Genomic DNA, 19,552 nt, shown 5'->3' on the forward strand with positions numbered 1-19,552 from the left:
TAAGGCTTGGATAAGAATACGATAAGAATTTGGGAGGGCAGTTTATGGTTTTCTACAGTTTGGAAAAGTTATACAGTATTGCTTTTGGACTCTGAACTTAAAGGAATGATCGGCAGCAGGCCCATTGAACTTGAAGTGTGAAGATAAGTTATTGTACAAGTCGGGTGTGTGCTTTTCTCTCAATCTGCCAGTGTTTGATTTTCCCATGGTTGGTTGGTAGCAGAGACCGAGGACTAAACAGCAGCTTCTTAAACTTTAGCTGTTAGTTCAGATAGGAAGTGACTCACTGACCGGTCTTCTGTGTATTTATTTGGCTTTCTTTATCAAAAGCAATAGACAATCAACAAATGACTCACAGTGTGATAGGCTACATTTCTGACCACAAGCAAGACTGACACACTAATTAGCAACAGCCTCCAACTGGATTCACTGATAGTCAAATCTGAGAATGCAAAGGTGAATGTCCTTGCGAATAATGATCTTTTGTTGTTGATGACAAACTTCCTAAAATCATGAACACAAAGATGAAATTTGTGATGTAGCATATCAGAACCAGCTAAAAACGGCGTGCGGATAGGTTGCAATTAGTCATAGATTTTGCATAGTAGCATTTATGCATTTTTTCTTGTTTTAAATGATCAATGATCAGTTTATCATCAATGTGATGGAAAGTATCCGATAGTTAATCTACAATGGGCAGGGAAAATTTTTAACTGATTTAGTTTGCTTTGGCTCCCAAGTGGAGAGCAGCTGTTTCAAAGATGCATTATTACCTTTTAAGCTGATTTGGCATAGATGCTAGCAAACAGTTACCTCTTCAACCATCCAACAGACTAAACAACACTAACTTTCATTTGAAGACATGCTTTTGGCCACGTGGTGAATGTAAGTTCAATGTTGATTCTTGTTTTAGCTCTATTTTTGGTCTCCACCACTGCCTGAGGGGAATATCTTGTTCTTTAGCTGCTAAATGCTACAGTATGTGCACCAATGTTAATGTTTTGGGACGGAAACCAAAACAATGAGCTGAAAGGTGCTATGGTGCTCTGTAAAGCTGAGAGGAACTGCAGTCTATTTATGACGTCATAAATGTACCCCTTTTGCCAAAAATGATACTATACTCTATATTAAGTGAAGTATTTTGTGATAAAGCTACTCGATACACAGAAAGTGATCATTGAAAGTTATAGGCATAATTGACTTAACCACTGAGGTTAAGTTGGATTGAACCACCTCAACATCTCCAAGACCATTGGTTCCCAATTGGTCCTGCCACATTGTCCAGATTTCTCCTTAGTCAGTATTTCAAGGTCCACACAGTTTACAGTCTATTTTGCGTCATACTTGCGTTTGGCCATGTCTTTGAACTAGTTTTCTAGTAGCTGTTTGTTAGTCAGTCACTCTACAACAGGACACGGCACTTCAAAATAAGAGTGCTGTGCTGGAGATTCACTGTACTCCACAATCAAGTGTGTTTTTTACAAAATTGACACATTCGTGTCACTTGGGGTCCATTCAGAATGGACCTGCGACCCACCTGTTGGGAACCCCTGTTCAAGCTTACTGTAATGGAAAGCTTGACCTTATAGATATTTACAAGTCTTAATTGACAATCCAATATTCAGTAAAGGCACAGGAGTAAGATCTGATTATTAACAAACTGTGGCCGTCTTCTGTGTGGTCTGCCCTGTGTGGTCTATGTTAGCAGATAGAGCAGGACAATGGGTTGTGTGACTTGTTATTGTTGACGTGTGGAATAGTTCTTCCTCCTATTTTTCCTGGTAGTCGTCCACCACATGGGAATAACATCAAATTCCTCAGCTGTTTATTATATGTCAGACTTTCTCTAGCATGATGCAGCTGTGATACAACAGCATCATATCCTGATTCTCTGAATCATTCTGATACATGCTTTATTGTATGGAAAACTTCCACATTGTTATTCTCACTTCTGTAACCTGGCACGTCAGGCACCTTTTGTCACAGGCTCTTTATGTATCTAGTTTCAAACCCTTGTCCACAGTCCCTTAAGCAATTTGTACACAATCAGGAGATTCCAGTGACATGGTTATCCCTGCATCCCTGCTAGGAAATGCATCATGGGCTGTTTCCCCTCTCTATTGTTGAGCTATTTTTGGCCATGGTGAGACCCAGGGGAAAGACCTCACAGTGTGGTCAGGCTGTGATTTGTGAAGTGTCTCCCTCACAGCGAACAGAACCAGACAGAAGCCAAGAGCAGCCTGCACTCTTCACTTCCTCATATTCACTGTTGCTCAAGAAGTGAAAACTGTGTGTGGTGTGAGCATTTAGCGTTGGGTCCTGAGTGGGTGATGCCATTAAAGTCACGAAGCAAGTGGGCGGTGTGGCAGCATGTTTTCACAGAGCACAGAATAAGTAAAGTGAAGTGCCAGCTAAAGAAGCAGTTATTTTGGTATCTGAAAAAAAATCTTAAAGATTAATAACTGATATGTTAGGCCACTTGGGGGCAACACAGCAAGCTGTAAACATAACATTTAAATATTTTTAGCAAACAGTTAACACTAGGGGTGGGAATCTTTGGGCACCTCACGATTCGATTACGATTACGATTCAGGGGCTACGATTCGATTATAAAACGATTATTGATGCATCTTTAATTTATGTATATTGATGCACTTTTTCACAACACACATTTCTTTTTGTCTCACTGAATAAGCATTCAACACTTGCAATTTTTAAAAACAGTGCATTTGTAATAAGAAAGAGTTGAATTCATTTCCATTATATTTTATTAAACATATAAATGGAAATGCTTGCAAACTGGAAAGTTACAACTTCGTTGTACGGAACCAAAGGTAACAACAGGTATCTTAAATCACAAGATAAAATGCGCAGTTAGAGTAACAAATGATTCGGTGGCGACAGACGTCCACGCATCACATGTAACTGCGTTCCTACCTGCCTTCAACAGTGAGGCCATGACTTCTGTTTTGGTTTGGTTGTAGAGTGTCGGTGAAATAGCGTCGGGATGGGATGGTGTATCTGGGCTCCAGTGTATGCAGCAGTGCTCGAAATCCCTGATTTTCCACGACAGAATAAGGACGCAAATCCTTGGCAATAAATGCCGCGATGGCCTTCGTAATTCGCTTCGCCTTTTCCGATGAGGGTGGCAGCTTTCTAATTGCTTCCTCGATTGTTCTCTGGTCGGTAGCGCCACTAGTTGCCGCAGCAACAACAGCCTGCCGTCTCCCTGACTCCTCCGTCAGGTGGAATCGAGTTACATGGCTTCTCATGTTTGTTGTGTTGCCAAAGTATTTTATTTTAGCACGACACAGCTTACATATAACGTGGCTCTTGTCCAGTTCGCTTCCGCCGTCAACGTTGTAGAAGCCGAAGTATTTCCACACATCTGCTTTTAAATTAGAAGAAGCTGTTCAGCTCTCACGGCGAGGTGGGTAGCGGTCAGCCATGTTTGTTTTCCTCTGTGCGCGTGTTGGCGTGTCTGCTCCAGGTGCGCATCCCAAAGTGTCCCGGAGATGACACGTACCGCACTTCTTAGTTCCGCATTATTTAGAACCTTCTGTATTACTCTAATTAACAGATTTAAATAATTGAAATTTGGACGTTTGTGAATCGATTCAGATTCGTCCATGTCCGAATCGCGATGCATCTAAGAATCGGAAATTTCCCCCACCCCTAGTTAACACATCTAGTAACCACACCGCAGGATTCATTTGGAGTGTTGTTTGTGGACCATACCAATTCCAGTTTTTTTCTCCTTGTATGTTTTGGTCTCCACCAACTCTAATGAAAGATGTTTGGCTCCTTAGCAGCTAAATGCTTCACTTAAGCTAAGCTATTGATTCACTTCACACATGAACACTGAACTCAGACAAACAAGTGGTGTACACACACACACACACACTCACACACACACACACAGCCAGAGAGAGAGACGTGCTCCAGACTGGGTTGCCAGGTAATGATAGAAATAATAATAACTGTAGCATCACATTCCTGGTGGTCATTAATAAGTTTAACAACAGAGTCAAGCCTTTCAAAATCTTGGTGTTGGATGTGAGCTTCTGCTGCAAAAAATTAGCTCATGCTAACACTCTGGAGACGGTCCTTCAGTGCGGCATCCAACCTGTGTCAGATGGTAGGAGATCAGACCTTCGGCGCAAACTCTCTGGAACTGTGAAAGACCTTCACACCACAACATGTTTAGCCCTCTAGACACCGGCTGCAGTTGTTGTTTTTCTTCTCTGTGTTTATTGGCAGCTCGCAAACTCATTTTAAAGGTACATGTACGAACACCCACTGTTTCAGGGTGTATAGATGCTGCCCTTGTTAAGTCAGTGAGCGCAGTCTGACTTAATATTATCAGCTTTATTTATCGGCTATCATTTTAATTAATGGAATAATTCATAATGGTAAAAATGTCCCATTATCAGCCAATATTGTATTAGCCGGATATACATCATGCTTCCCTACTAAAAATGCCTAAATACTGCAGACTGGAGTGATAGTTATCAGTGGGTTTGTTGCTACAAGCATCAGTTTTCTTAAAACACAGTCATTGGACCCATTTTTAATATAAGTGCATTTTTATATGCATGATATTAGCATCAGGATTAATATCAAGACTATAAAACACTTGTGAATTTATTGCTAATGGCTTGTAGATCAGTGGGCATTACCAGCCAAATTTCTATGGATGAAGTGTCTTTTTCAAAGATTATTTTTGTGGACTTTTTTGCCTTTAATGGCAGGACAGAGTGAAATGGGGAGTCAGGGAGAGAGTAGGGACTGACATGCAGCAAAGGACCATGCAGCAAAGGACCGTGCAGCCGCTGCAGCAAGGCAATGCCTCTGTACATGGAGCGCTGGCGCCTCGCTACCATCGCCCCGGATGAAGTATCTTTAACTCAACTCTGCCAGCTTTTCACGTGAAGCAGTGGAATTTCAGTCACCTAACACCTAATTAGGGGCTTTAAAGGATCTATCAGCTACAGGAAAAAATCTGACAACACAGCTATTTGAAAATCATATTCCAAAAAAAAATCACTTGTTTTCTAGATCTAAAGATTATCCTTGGGAGAACACAGAGACCTAAATAGTGTTATAAGGACAGGTATTAATGAAGTTCATCAGCTGTGTGCATTTGCACCAAGCATCACGGTTACAGTTCAATGGGAGGTACATTGCACAAGTGGGAACTAGACATAAAAGAATTGAATATTAATAAATCTGTACTTAAACTTAAACTGTGCTTTACAATTCAAATGTTTAAGTACTATCTTAAACAACTTCAAAAAGTAAGGGGATATAATTGATGACTATTTAATAGGAAAAGTATGAAAAATATAGTTTAAAGTTTGGAGCAAAGACAGCTAATGGAGAGTCTGCTCTCATTTTAATGAGGGCCCGAGGGGCCTCCAGCAGGCATTGATTTGTGGACCTGAAGGACTTGAGAAATATATTTAGTGTAAAAACCTTGACTGCAGAAGTTTCTTTACATCTTCAATGTTATTTTTAGTCTACAGTTTGATGTTAGAAGCAAGATTATGCCCCAGATTCTGCTCCATCATCTTTTGAGCACCATCAGCCCTGATAAAAAGACCTCTGAAAAACATAGTGGGATAAGTGCTGGTTGAAATGATCATGGAGATGATGAAATGTCAGATGATGGCATACACTCGAAGATGGTGAACCCCAAGTGCTATCTCTGCAGTGTGCTGACAGGCCCAGCAATATCCACACATACAAGCTACAGATACGTTGTACAATAAATAAATTAAAAGCAAACATGACTGTCTTTTAAAGAAAATGCATCAGAGGTGGCTTTTCCTTGTATGCTGTAGGTGTGCTACTGTTGATTTTTCTCAGGGAGCAGGACTCAGCGCTCAGCAAATGAACTTTTGGCTTTCAGGGGATTAGTTGGGTGATCAGACTCAGAGAAGACTCACAGAACAATGGACAGCTTTATCATCTTAGGACTAAACTCTCATGTTCAATTAAATTACAACTACTATTTATCACTGGGCTCCATTCACAGTTTTCTCTCCCTTGGGCCCACTTGATATCTCCAGGTTGGGTTAATGTGTGTGGTGCTATGCTGCAATTTAAGAATACGTGTTAATCATTAACCCTGTGAACAAAGCATATTCAGTTTAACGCCTGCTTGGCTAGACACCTTTTACACCACACCACCATATACTGTAACTACAGCTGCTGTTTACACTGCATGCAGGATATAATTCATTGTGCATGTTGTAGTGGCTGTGTGCATCCACCTGCACCAGCTGTAACACTGCAAGCCTGATGGATTTTAGTAGACCTAGTTAGATGGCCTGTTTGCATACATATACTATATTTAACTCTGACACTCTCACTCACTCTCTTTACAGCACATTACACAATGCATATATAGTGTTGGCACACAGCCATGTCACTGAGACTACAGTGTGTGGCACTGGTCCAGGACATTTAAATGCTGCAGCCCCCTGTGTCTCTGTAATCTGCTGTTGTTTCTGCATTGAGAAAGGACTTCTTTCTCTGTCATCCAGTCTTTTCTCTCTGCATGTCTGCAGGGGAGGGGAATTTGACACGCTATCATGATGCATTAGTTGGTGAAAATGTCTTTTATCCCTCTCAAAGCTGCATGAAAACCTCACATTTAGCCTCATGAAATGCCCTAATGTGACTGTAATTATTGAATTAAACATCTCGTCTGTTATTCCAGCAGACACAGAGAGTGCTTGTGCCAGATTTAATTTGATCCTTTCACTCATGTCCTTTGTTCCCTTTCAACTTAACGCCCTTGTTTGCCTTTGTTGCTGCTCTGAAATTTTAGCTCTTTTTCAAACACTTCAGTGCTACACACACACACACACTCTCACATAGACATGAACGGAGGTATTATTATGGAGGGCGGCTCTGACCTGTGAAGGAGGAGGGTGGTGGTGGTGGTGGTGTGTGGTGGGTGGGAGGGGGGGAGGGGGGGACTCCCATTCTGTTGATCTACACAGCGGGACGTGTTTGAAAGAGAGAGCGGAGTAAGATAGTGAGAGAAAGTCAAAGATCCGGGGTGACNGGGGGGGGGGGGGGGGGGGGGGGGGGGGACTCCCATTCTGTTGATCTACACAGCGGGACGTGTTTGAAAGAGAGAGCGGAGTAAGATAGTGAGAGAAAGTCAAAGATCCGGGGTGACACGCACAGATCAAAGTTAGCTGCGAAGGAAAAGCTGTCGAGGGAAAAGTCGCTGCAGCAACTCTTGAAGTTCCAAAGTTCCTTGACTGTAAATGTTCGGCATGGAGTCCTTCTTCTCGAGCAAAGGTAAGCCACGCTCTTGTGTACACTGCCTGTGAAGAGAAGTGCAGCTAAAAGGAGAGAAAGGAGACAGGTAGTGAAGCCAGCAGGTAAAGTGATACAGGTGGAGGGCAGACGGGGAGAGAATTTCTAGGCTGTGGGTGGGACTGCACATGGTCAGACTATTAAACAGCAGCAATCCATAGCAGGTGTCTGCCATACTGTGCCATTTTATGCCATATCATTGAAGGGAAGCTATTGCTCGAGTGTCTCTGGTTGAATTGAAGCAGGTAATGTTGCAAGTCAGTGAACTGGACTGCTCTGGGAAACATTGGATTGACAGGATTTTTGGGTCAGTGTGATACAATACCATGCAAATTCCGTGACTTGGTAGGTATTTACTGTATTTACTGAGTTAGCCTTAAACTGAAATTTGGTTATTTTAGCTGTAAAATGTACTTTATCTCAATTTAGAATGCATCAATATCATGACCTTGAATGACACCTTCTGTGGCATAATGCATATTTGCATAATGTGCCTTGTGCATGTGATGGAGAATATCTGGGAGGACCTTTTAATCATTGACAGTCACTTGTTTTGTCAGTTGGGGATTTATATGGTCGCAATTTCTGTGACTTTGTCAGAATACAAGGACAGTGTTTTGGAAGTTGATAGTTTCAGTAAATCATTCAGCAGCTGTCACATTATGTAACCATGCAACAATGAATACATTATAATACAGCTAAGTTATGTGTTTAGCCTGAGGGGATGTTTATGAGAGGTCTGACATTCTGTCTGGTGTGCGAGTGAAAAATGAGCAGTGGTAAAAGTTAGTACAATTCGTGCTGAAAGAATTTGTTGATTATCGTCAGCATGGTTCAAGCTATTCAAATGTGAGGATTTGTCACTTATCTCTCCTTTTTTAATTATAATTAATTAAATATCTTAGGGTTTTAGGCTCGGACAAAACAAGCAATTTGGCTATTGTCTTTGGCTTAAAGGGGAAGTAATTTTCTTTTGTTATTGACATTTGTGGACTAAATAATTTATCATCTAATCAGGAATTAATCTACACATTTATTGATATTGAAAATTGTTTGTTGCAGCCTTAAAAATAACAGTCCAACAAAACCGTAATCAGTAAAATTGTGTATATTTAGCTGAGCAGTTGCTCATACAGTTCTGCTGAACTCATAGTTTACTCAGAGGACTGTAGTAAACTTCCTTTGAGGTGTCATCCATAATGAAGAAGACCTGTAACCTGTGACCCTTCAGCCACTTGACATTTTGAACTAGCATACCTTTTCTCCACACAGTGCCTGAAGAGCATTTTCTTCTCTTTCCTCTTTGTTTGTCAGTGGATCAGTGTGTCAGCCTTATTTCGTAGCCTATTTGTGTTTCTTGTCTGTGCTTGCAGGGAACACAGGACAACATGCTGTAAAGCTGCTAATGATTGTGTGTACCGTAGTATGCTACACACAATCATACACAGGTTTACACAGGTTTATTGTCCTCATACCGGTCCTCAAAGCATGTTATTTTCCCAGCATTGTCAGAGGGGTTTGTTTGTTTGATTCTTCTCCAGAAGAGTGGACATGTTACAGGACCCAAACTTTAATGAACAGCGGGGTTTCCACAGTCATGAAATTCCTGGAACAGTTTGAAATAAGAAGAACTGTGTTCCAGTCTTGGAAATGCTTTGGAATTTTCGGAATGTTTTGGGAAAGTTTTGAATCCACATTGTTTTCGCTGTCTTTAAATTATGTTCATAAAAATACCCCAAACACATCTGACATTAAGCAAAATACATTTTATATAAACCTAGTGTTGCGCTTCATGACTGTTGATTGGATCTAAGGTTTATATCCCCCTAAAAGAGGTGTGGCCTTGATGTTTGCAAAGTAACCATATGTGCATGTCTGGTCTATTGGCATATGCGTCTAGTTGGCGGCAGGACGTTGAACTTGGAAGTAAAGATAGCAAGCACTAGCAGAGGAGGGGGTGTTTATAGACCTTCCCATTTTAAACTACTTAAATAAAGTCTTGAAATGGGTTAAAATGTTACAGAAAAGTTATGAAAAAAATTGTGAAAATTAATTGGTAAAAATGTGTGGGAACATTGGAACAAAACTAAAATAATGTACTTAGTGTTAGGGCAGGGCGATAAAATGACCTTAATTGGAGATTGCAATAAATTTATGTCAATGGTGATACATTTTTGACACTTTTCTTTGATATAAATTGATCAAACAGCCTGTCATACAGCAGAAATAAATGCAGTAACATTCAGTCAGTCTGCTGCCTTTTTCTCTGTATCTGCTCTCTGTGTTGCTACTTTGTAAGGGCGTGGCTTAGCTCAACATACAGCATGGACAGCAACGTAACTTCAGAGCAGAGCCCAGAGCGGAGGCAATGACGCATATTTCAGGATATATTTTAGTGGAGTCAATGATGACAATGCTCACTGCTCACTGTTGCACTTGTGGACATTGAGCATTGTCAATGATGACAGTGCTCACTGCCTACAAGTGCAACGAAAGAGAGACAGTATGATGAATGTATCAAACACATTTTAGACGCGCAGAACACAAACTTGCAGAGACATGGCGTCCTCTGCCACTGTGCCCACACTAACTTGCTGCCTCCTCTGAATCCAAACCTGGTTTGTTTTCCACAGCTACTGAGCTCATTATGCTAAAGTGCTGAAAGTGAACTTGTGTTGTCCTTCAAAGCTGGGGAAAGTGCTGACACAAATGCTAACATCATCTCAATAATTATACGGAGGTCAAAAGCAACAATTCACATATTAAATTGGTCTGCAAAATATGCCATCAGTTGCTGCCAACCAAGTGGGGTAACCGTAGTATAAAAAGATGGATGACACGTCTCCAATTAGTCCCACTGTATAGACGTGAAGCTAAAAAATCCTGAATATGGCAGCTGCCATCTTGCTCTGGTGACGTCATTTGGAGCCAGAATCTGTGCAGTAGTGATCTCTGCAGTATCAAGTTTCCCGCCCATAAACCTGTCCGACCAATTGCGAGCAGCGCCACTGAATGCAAGCCCACCTATGGACTCACGTTGTGTGTTTTATAGCATTAAATAACTGATTGAACCCAAACTTATCAGAAGAACAAACACTTGAACATACAGCAGTGGAATAAAAGTACCTTAAATGACAGAAACCATCTTTGGGAGAAATCTATTTGATGTGCACTTTGAGTTTTTAGTTCGGCCCATTTCCTGGCTACTAATATGGAGAGGATGGGGTTTATGACCCGTACTGTAACCAGCCACCAGGGGGCGATTGAGATGTTTTAGCTTCACTTTTTTTGGGAGCTGTCATGTCGTATATCTTTATATACAGCCTATGGGGGAAACACAACAAATACAGAGTTACGGATGTAACTAAGGTTCTATGAATTCTGGACGACCGCCTGTTCCATCACCTGAATATGAACCTGAATGTGTTACAAGCTTGCTTAGATTGTTTTGTCAGGCAGATGAAGTGTGTTTGCAAATTAAATGTTCACATTTAGATGTTATTCAATATATTCTTTTATCACAAAATATATTCTAAACTAAGCCAAGTTTGTACCATTATTATTTAAGTTATCCAATTTTATGGTAAATAAACTATATTCTATAGTTTAACTAATCAACCCAGTGGTTTCCTCAGGCTTCATTATGATGATACTTGCCATACTGGCAGCATTATCAAATTATATATTGTGATAAATGACAATATTGATCAAAATGGATGAAAAATTATGGTTATAATATTGTTGCTACATTGTCCAGCTCTACTTAATGTTTTCTTACAAATATTGTGTTAAGCTGCCACAGTTTAAAAGCAAAGATTGTAACTCAGTCCACTGTATTGCCATTTAATTAAACAGAAACCTTTCTTGCATAGTTGTAAACAGCAGTTGTCATCAAAGGCCCCTTTAAGGGTGTCTGAACTCAGTTTTTCCACACATGAATGCATTATTATGTTCACACAGAGTTTCTGAAAAGCCAGGCAGCATAAAGGCTATCTGTTGAGATGTGCACAGCTTACAGTCTGGACGAAAACCATCAAAAACAATGGAGCTGTATAATTCTAGGTATTATGCAAAGGATGTGAATACGTCTGAGTACAGAAAATCAAAGAGCATCAACAAAATGATGTTGTGGTACTTTACGTTCTGTTTAACTGACAAGTGGTTTTCTAGTGCAGTGCTAAAACAGCACAGACATAACCACTTGTAAATGACGCACCACCACTTGCCGTATGAATGTACTGACCTGTGATCTCATGATGCTGCATGAAAGATTGATTAAACCTTTGGAGGTGTAACTCAGTAGTGAATGGATGCTGACTGCAGACATGTGGTCCTACAGAGATTTACTGTCTTGTCTTCACCAGTGGCTCCCTAATTTGCCAGTTTATGTCCCTGTTTCAGCAGCCTGAGCTGTACAGTATATCACCCTCCGTGTGCTCTGCTGAGTGCGATGTAGCCATGCTACTGACTCTCAGTCCAGAGCCCACAGAGGAGGGATTTTTCTCTCACTCAAAGGCCTTTTGCTGTCACACTCTCTGGGATTACCGAGGAAGAATTTCCCACTGAGCTTCCATCAGGCCGCAGCACGATTCAAAGACCTCCCACAGAGTGAGAAGAAGCGGTGTACTGTGTGTTGCTGTCAGAGAGTTTGGCCGGTGGAAGTTAGTCTGTCTGGCAGTGACCAGTGTTCCCGGCACTGCAGCAGGACTGAGAGGAAAAGCCGAGGGCAGATTTCTGAGGCTGTATTCACTGGTGGAATGTGTGTTAGGTAGTTATTGTTGTTGTTGGACAGGGGCAGATTGTCTCTACCCCCTAGTGGGGAGCAAAGACTCTATTGCAGTGGCACCAAAGGAGGAGCTATGGACCCCCAAGAGGCCCTATCACTGTATAACCTCACTATAATTGGCTAAAAGTAATTAATTTATTCATTACTTTCACTTGGATCACTGATATCTGTGTAGATATTTAAAATATTAATTCTTTATTTATATTTTTACAATTTGTGTCTTCGACAAAATCTTAAAATGACACGATATTTTCCACATAAATGTTGTTTGAGTTGTCATAGTTGTATTCAGTCTTTGAAAACATTGCATCGTTGTCCTCTGATGAGCTTTTTAAAGTCTGAGAAAATAACCCTGATGATGTCACTGGGGTTATTTTACCTGATGATGTCATCGGGGTTATCTTGAGTTAGAGACCTCAAGCAAATATTTATGAATTTAAAGAGAGGGTAGATCTTTTGAAAGGCTCCTTTGAGTTGCATTATGGGAATTGTAGGATCCAGTGTTTTTGAAGCTTGACAGTAGGGACTAAAGGCATGATACCTTGGCTTCTGCCTCTTTTTTTTTGGCAAATCTGTTTCTTTCAAGACCTAAAACTTAACGAAAGTGCAGCATTAATTTGGTGGAGTAGCGCTGTAATGCAAGGTCCACCTACTTGCTTTCATCCAGAGCTTTCAACCACATCTCACAGTCTTCATGAGCAGATGGAGTTTGATCAGTGAACAAATGCACAAATCAGACCTCTGATGAAGACTAAGAGATGTGGTTGAACTCTCCCGTTGTGTTAAAATTAATTTGGGAAACTTCTCTTTACCAAGTCAACAAGGATCTTTTGTATTCAATTTGGGTCTTGCTTTGTGTATGAATAGCTATTCTTTCCCAGTTATAATAACATTATACTCTCAAAGTTAGTTGCTGAGATTGAGGGAAGGAACAGCAAACATTTAGTGAGGCAACAAACACAACAAACACAAAAAGTCAGGGGCCCTATTCACATTCTTATTCTGAGAATACTCCCAGAGAGCTCCTAACTTAGCCTAAAATGTTTAGTAAGGAGTCTTAACTCAGGAGTGATTTAGGAAAGTTCTCAGAGCAGCTTTGAGCAAGGAAGGGATGTAAACTTTTACCCTAGTGGGGGAGTGTGGTTGACCCTCTTGCTTGGCATGATGCATTATTTTAGCAGGTGTGATTAGTTGTCAGAGACACGCCCTTTATTGAGCCTGCAAGGTGTGGACACCCAGTGGAAATGAAATGAACTGCATCACAATGAGACTGTAAAAGTGTTGTCATTGTTAGTGTGATCACTCTGCTGATGGAAGGTTGAGACTGCAAGGCACTGTTGCATTTTTACACATTACTGCATGATCTTATTTGTAGCATTTAATTTACACACTGTCATTCAGTGTTTGGAGAATATTTCTCAGACCCCTTTGGGTTTCCACCATTTTCTCCTCTGATTATGAAACTCTTAAAGGTCCTCCTCCCTACTCCTAACAGTTTTTCACCTGAGCAGCTCTTTTAAGGGCTACGATGCTTTGTGAATAACTTTAATTTTTACCTAGTTAAGACCTAGTCTTAACTTTAAGGGGAAATTCTTAGAAAACGTCATCATTCTAAGAATTTTCACAAATTTTGTCACTAGGACCAATTGTTTGCATGAGGAAGCTTTGTGAATACAGCCCCAGACAGTCACACAGGATTTAATCAGTCCAACAAGTTAATCAAACAATACAAAGGCAGTAAAATGATTACACAATCTGTCAGCTGTAAAGATCCATCAGTAGTTTACAGACTGCAGTCCTGGTTCAGCTTTGTCTTTGGTTTTCCTTTTTTGCCAACATCACCATGTCAGACTTCGTAGTACATGTGCTCTCTACTATGCTCTCTACTACGAAGACCAAATGTGAGGAAATCACACTCACACTATAATAAACCACAATTCTATAAATTCAGCAGCAACACATGTTTGTGTTAGTGTCCACCTTTCTCCTGGTCAACTCTTTCTCACAGCTGTTTAAGACAGTTTTTGAAAACTTGTTACACTTCACATTGATTTGTCACCTCTGTGCACCAGTTTCCTGCTATACACACTAGTTACTGTCATCATACTATGCATCTGTGGCATTGTGTGTCATATAAATAGGAATGGAACAAGGATTTTTGTTTACTGAGGTTTTAAACCCTCAAAAGAAGACGTAACCATTTAAAATGAAATGCAGAATGGGAAGCATGTCAACTCGAGACAAAATTACTCTAAATCCATAAAGCCTTAAAACCCCTTTTAAAGATTATTTTCCTCACCGTAAACTAAAAATTCATGTAAAATGTTTACCATAAATATTCACCATAAACACCTGTGACAGTCAGCTGTCGAAAACCATACCAAAAGTTAGACAGGTCCTTTTTTAGAGCGGGGTATTTCCCAGATCAGCGATGTCATAGGGTGATGATTTAAGACAGTGTTGGTTACACATATAAGAAACACTAGCAGGGCTGATGGTTGGTAGCTGGTATTCATATGTATCTCACATACACAGGAAACTACTGGTGCTTATGTGGGGTATGTGCTGCACAGTAGCGGGGCGATGTGGGTGGTAAGTGTTGGGGGCAAAGTGGAATGACCCCAGTGTGAAGGACAGCTGTAAAATTTGTCCTTTTATCTGAAATAGTCTCCTCACTGAGGAGGTTTGGAACATTGTGAAGCTTGCAGCCCATTTTTTCCAGAGCTTGAGCATTAGTTTGTTAAACCTGTAGTTATTTTCTTATTTAGCATTGTTAACAAGATATATCTTGGCAACTTGTATTGTAGAGCTTATTTAGACACAGTATACCAAATCAAGTGCTTCCTTTACACATGTAGCCATCCTGTGTTTGACCAAATAATTATAATGTCTCACTGTACAGTTATTGTCTCAGTTTGTTGTCCACATGAATTATTCCATATACTATAAATGAGTACAGACGATTTGATGGCAAGGAGTTTTAAATAGCTTAGAGTATGTTGTACTTTGCCATTTGCTCTCATGCTTTGCAACCCCAAACTTGCTTTTGCTCTTCTTGTCCAGTAGGTGGCAATATTAGCCAGTTAACCTGAGTTTGCCTCCTGGACGTGTTGTTCATATCTAGGGATTTTCTTGCTTAATCCTCCGTGCAACAGGATTTACAAGATTAAGATCTACTCTCTCTTTTGTGCAAAAATCACTCAAGCACACATGAATTAGCGGAAGATTCAAGTGAAGAGGAACTTGTAACTCTGCTCTTTGTCGGGGCAGCTATTAAAACCAGAGTGTTCCAGCATGGGGAGAAAAATGCACCCATTTGTCTGAAGTCTTTGCAAGTGTCAGAGGCCACATTCATTTTTGCCATGCTCCGCTAATGCAAAACACTTGTCTATTATTTAAGCCTGCTGGTCCACAGTTTAACTGATGAGTCTATGAGAGATGTAGTGGAGTGTAAACATTAACTTCACCTAACTTTAAATTTAGTTTTATAATATGGCTTACATGCAGATCTGATTATCCTAATACTTTGTCTCTCTTTGTTTTTCAGGTGAGTGCCTCTTCTTCTGTGATGTCATTGTTGTCGGAGGATGGATGGTCCAGAACACCTGAATATCTGAACCAACAAGTACTGCATGAATTAAAACTTTTGTGTTCAGGGGTTAGTAGAAATGGTTGTTGGATGTTTGAGTGTCACATGGTTGCATCACTAGTTCAGTGACAGATATCTGTTCCACACTCACAACACTCCCTCCAGCATGTTGATTGCTGTCTTGAAAGAGTTTTCAAGAATCAGAAGGGTTGGGTCAAGACCTGCCCTCACAGGTCATCACTTTCCTTAGAAGTGCAGCTGGAGCTCTTCACACCCAGTTTGATAAACCAGCAGAGGGGCTGTAACACCTGGGTGTAGCCTGGCCCCCATAACAGAGCAGGTCACTTCTCTGTTTTGCTTTACCAACTGAAGGTGTGTCACAGAAAAGATGAATACTGGCTGGACCATTAAGTGAAAGCATGAAAGTGTGTTTTCTCACAGTGTTTAAGGAATCTCTGAGACTTAGTCGGTGGTTGCTTGCGTGGATATCTGCTGTGTGGTGACTAGGGAGTGAAAACAGTTGAGAAGAGGAGAAAGAGCATCAAATGTTGCTGAGATGAATGAGTGGGTGTGTGATTGAAGGGTGGGGTGGGGGCAAACAATGCTGGCTCAGTTACTCTGAACTTTACTCATGAAGCAAGAATGCCAGCAACGTGTGTGTGTGTGTGTGTGGTCAGACTATGTCAGTACAGTAGGAAGCTTGTGTTTCTACACATCAGGATGTCTTACTGAAGGTGTTTGGAACAAGGAGTGACCATGTGATGGTACAGATCGCTCTGTGCCCAAGCTTTTGGGCTCGAGTTCACATTGATTCACCTGAGTGTGAATAATTACTCATGCAGAAACCTGGTCTCACCTCACATGGGTGCTCGTTAGAAAAGGAAGAAGATCTCTTTAGGGGCGTTTTTTTACACATTTATTATGGAGCAGCAGAAGTTAGGTAAGGGGGGGGAAAGCGAGAGGGGAGATGACATTCAGCAAAAGGCCGCAGGTCAGAATCTAACCCAGGCCGCTGCCAAGGACTCAGCGTACATAACGCACACGCTTCCCTGAGGTAGATCATTGTTAAAGGTGATCCAGTTGGATTGCTTTTTCCTATGAAATTCATCTGATACTCTATTATTTCTAAATACCCTCTAGCACATGTTCCAGGGAAGTAGTGTTCGCTGGAAAGCTCTGGTTTTGCCACAAGCAGTGGTGCAATGTAACAAAGTACATTTACTCGAGTACTGTACTTAAGGTCAAATTTTAGGTACTTTCTTACTTTTTCATGTAACTTTACACTTCTACTCTATTCTATTCACACAACCCGTGCAGTATAATCCGAGTCTCCCAAACAATGTACACCTTTTTGGATTTTCCGTTCACTGTAGAGGGATGCGAGAAAAAACAAGTTTTCTTCCCAAATTCTAGGTACCACGCAGTCAGTAGTTGATATACAAATGATCATTTTGCAGGTGAGGTATTTCTTTAAGCTACATAAACTATTTAGACCCATATTGGATCACCTGGAAAATGCATCTTCATTAAGAATGAATACAGGGCTGTTTTTCTGACGCCATAAGAAGTTGACTTTTTAAAGGTACGTAGTTCTCACAGGACAGCGACACTACAAACATATGATGATCTTTTGGATTTGATGCATCGCTAAAGATTATGATACCCAACAGTATATCAAGGATTTAAAATAAACACAACCTTAAACATCTACAGCAGTGAAATGCAACATACACATTAATGCAGCAGTAATATTAATCCAGAAACATCATATATAATAGTAAAACACTGACAGGGAATATTTTACTGTACAATGAGTACTTTGACATTTCAGACTTAAAGTGCATTTTGCTGATAATGCTCGCATACTTCTACTTAAGTAAGGTTTGGAATACAGCTATTTTTACTTGCAGTGGAGCATTTTAACAAGGTGGTATTAGTACTCTAAGTTAGGGATGCACCGATTGTAAAATTCTGAGCTGATACCAGTGTTAAAAATAACAATTTGGCTGATAGCTGATACCGATTTTACCAATATTTATTTCTCTTCATCGTTAAAAATATTACTGAACTCTTTAAAAGTCATCAAGTCCTTCATTACATTACCTTTGTACAGGTTTAGTCAGGTTGTTATGAAACAACCTTTACAGTAACCATCTGTCACATGAAAAACATTAAGAACAAACCTGCTTTAAAAGCCTTTTTACGATACATACTCTAAATAATTTCCTCTCTAATACCTATTGGATATTGCTCTGAAAACATCAACAGATTTCTCCTTCAAACAACTATTTACTCAAGTTTCCTTCTATAAACTACATTGCACTAGATTACATTCGAACACATCATGAGAAAATTATAATATACCTCCACCCAATACTCATTTTTACAGAACAGAACTTGAAGGCATCATAATGTAACTCAATGCAACCTCCAGCAGCTGTTAGTTTTGGTCACAAGCTGCTAACAGCTAATGTTTAACTAGCGCTCCTGCTGCCGACGTCAACACGGATTTGTTGTTCACATTGTTGCATTATCGGGGAAATCAGAGGTTGTGTTTGCCTACGCATCGGTAGTGAGTTTACTGTGTCCCATGTCCTGACAGCATTCTAAGGGAAGATCTTAGTTCATCCCAAACACGTTTTCTATTGTCCCCAGAACAAGGGTATGCGGATAGTCTGGAGCCCTGCTTTTTAGCCTGCGCAAAATTGATGTAATACAACAGAAGAACATTGGCCACAGCATTTGGTGAATGTCATCTCATTTGCAGATAGGCCGATGACAGTCAACAAGGCGAATATCGGTTGATACCAATGTGTAGCAGATAAATCGGTTCATCCCTACTGTTAATATTTCTTCCACCTCTGGCCACAAGAGTGTACTGTCCATGCAAATTTCTGCTGTGCAACTGTGCGTGTGTGTGTGTGTGTGTGTATGTATTTATGTGTGCCAGCAACACATCTGGCCCCACACCATTTGTCAGTTCATTAATTCATGGATTCATCACAGTGAAGTCTTCAAAAGCTCATAGTGTGGTTTTGTTTCTAAGACCGTACCGTGAGAGGGGGTTGGAAAGACATAAAGCAGCGCTGTCAGGGGAGTAACCTGATAAGTTGTTGGCTGTGGTTACTCTGTTGTTTTGTCCCCACAGGGGCCACACACCCTCAAGGACAAACTGTTAATATACTCTCTCCATGACTTTTACTTCTGTGCGCTTTCATACAGGAGTTCTTTTAAGCCTTTTTTGTGCCAGTAGCGGTAAATGACTCTTCTTCATTGTTCAATTTTGGAGCAGCTCCCGCTCACTGGCTTTTATTACAGTTTGGAAAGGGAAGCCGCCCATTGTTCGGACTGTTATTCTCTCTTAAAGCCAGGAGTTTTAGTTGTAGGTGTCACAGTGGAAAAACAGGATGTAGAGCCAATCCAGCCATGCTGATAAGAACAGCCAAAGAGGAAAGCCAATGCCATCTCCTGCAGCTGTGAGGGCACTTAAATTGCGGGGGGGTTATGACCTGGCATATGAATAGCCTATATTAGATAAGATTATCTGAATTGTATAAACTTATAACAAGCGAAGTCAAAGTGAAACTCAGTCATGTGGCTTAGTGTTGCTGTTTATTATTGTACTTTGAGCGTCACCTTCACATTGAATACCTGATATTTTATTAATCCAGCAGCAGTGTTTAGCTCTGGGTGTGGTGTAGTGTTTCCCAGCGTTCGTGCCTTGGACTCCATCCAGTCTCACTGACAATGCTGTGTGAAAAAACAACAACCCAATGGGCATAATTAAAACTAAATATAAGGGAATAATCCAAAGTAATCAATTCTCACTCCACCCACTGGGT

General features: G+C 40.6%; 1 protein-coding gene across 10 annotated transcripts in view; it reads left to right on the forward strand.

Moving 5' to 3' along the window:
* LOC126392072 (plectin-like) overlaps positions 1-19,552 on the forward strand; it is a 161,105-nt gene that overhangs the window by 61,658 nt on the left and 79,895 nt on the right. The window contains exon 1 of one of the 10 annotated variants that reach the window (XM_050047218.1): positions 7,198-7,317. The exons of 8 other annotated variants lie outside the window; for them this stretch is intronic. In XM_050047218.1, coding sequence (XP_049903175.1) covers positions 7,284-7,317 — 34 coding nt within the window. In that variant the 5' untranslated portion in view covers positions 7,198-7,283. Of the gene's footprint in view, positions 1-7,197; positions 7,318-19,552 lie in introns of those variants that run through there. One more of the 10 variants, XM_050047220.1, reaches the window with a different exon arrangement.

The sequence above is a fragment of the Epinephelus moara genome, chromosome 6 (assembly GCF_006386435.1).
Source record: "Epinephelus moara isolate mb chromosome 6, YSFRI_EMoa_1.0, whole genome shotgun sequence".
NCBI lineage: Eukaryota > Metazoa > Chordata > Actinopteri > Perciformes > Serranidae > Epinephelus > Epinephelus moara.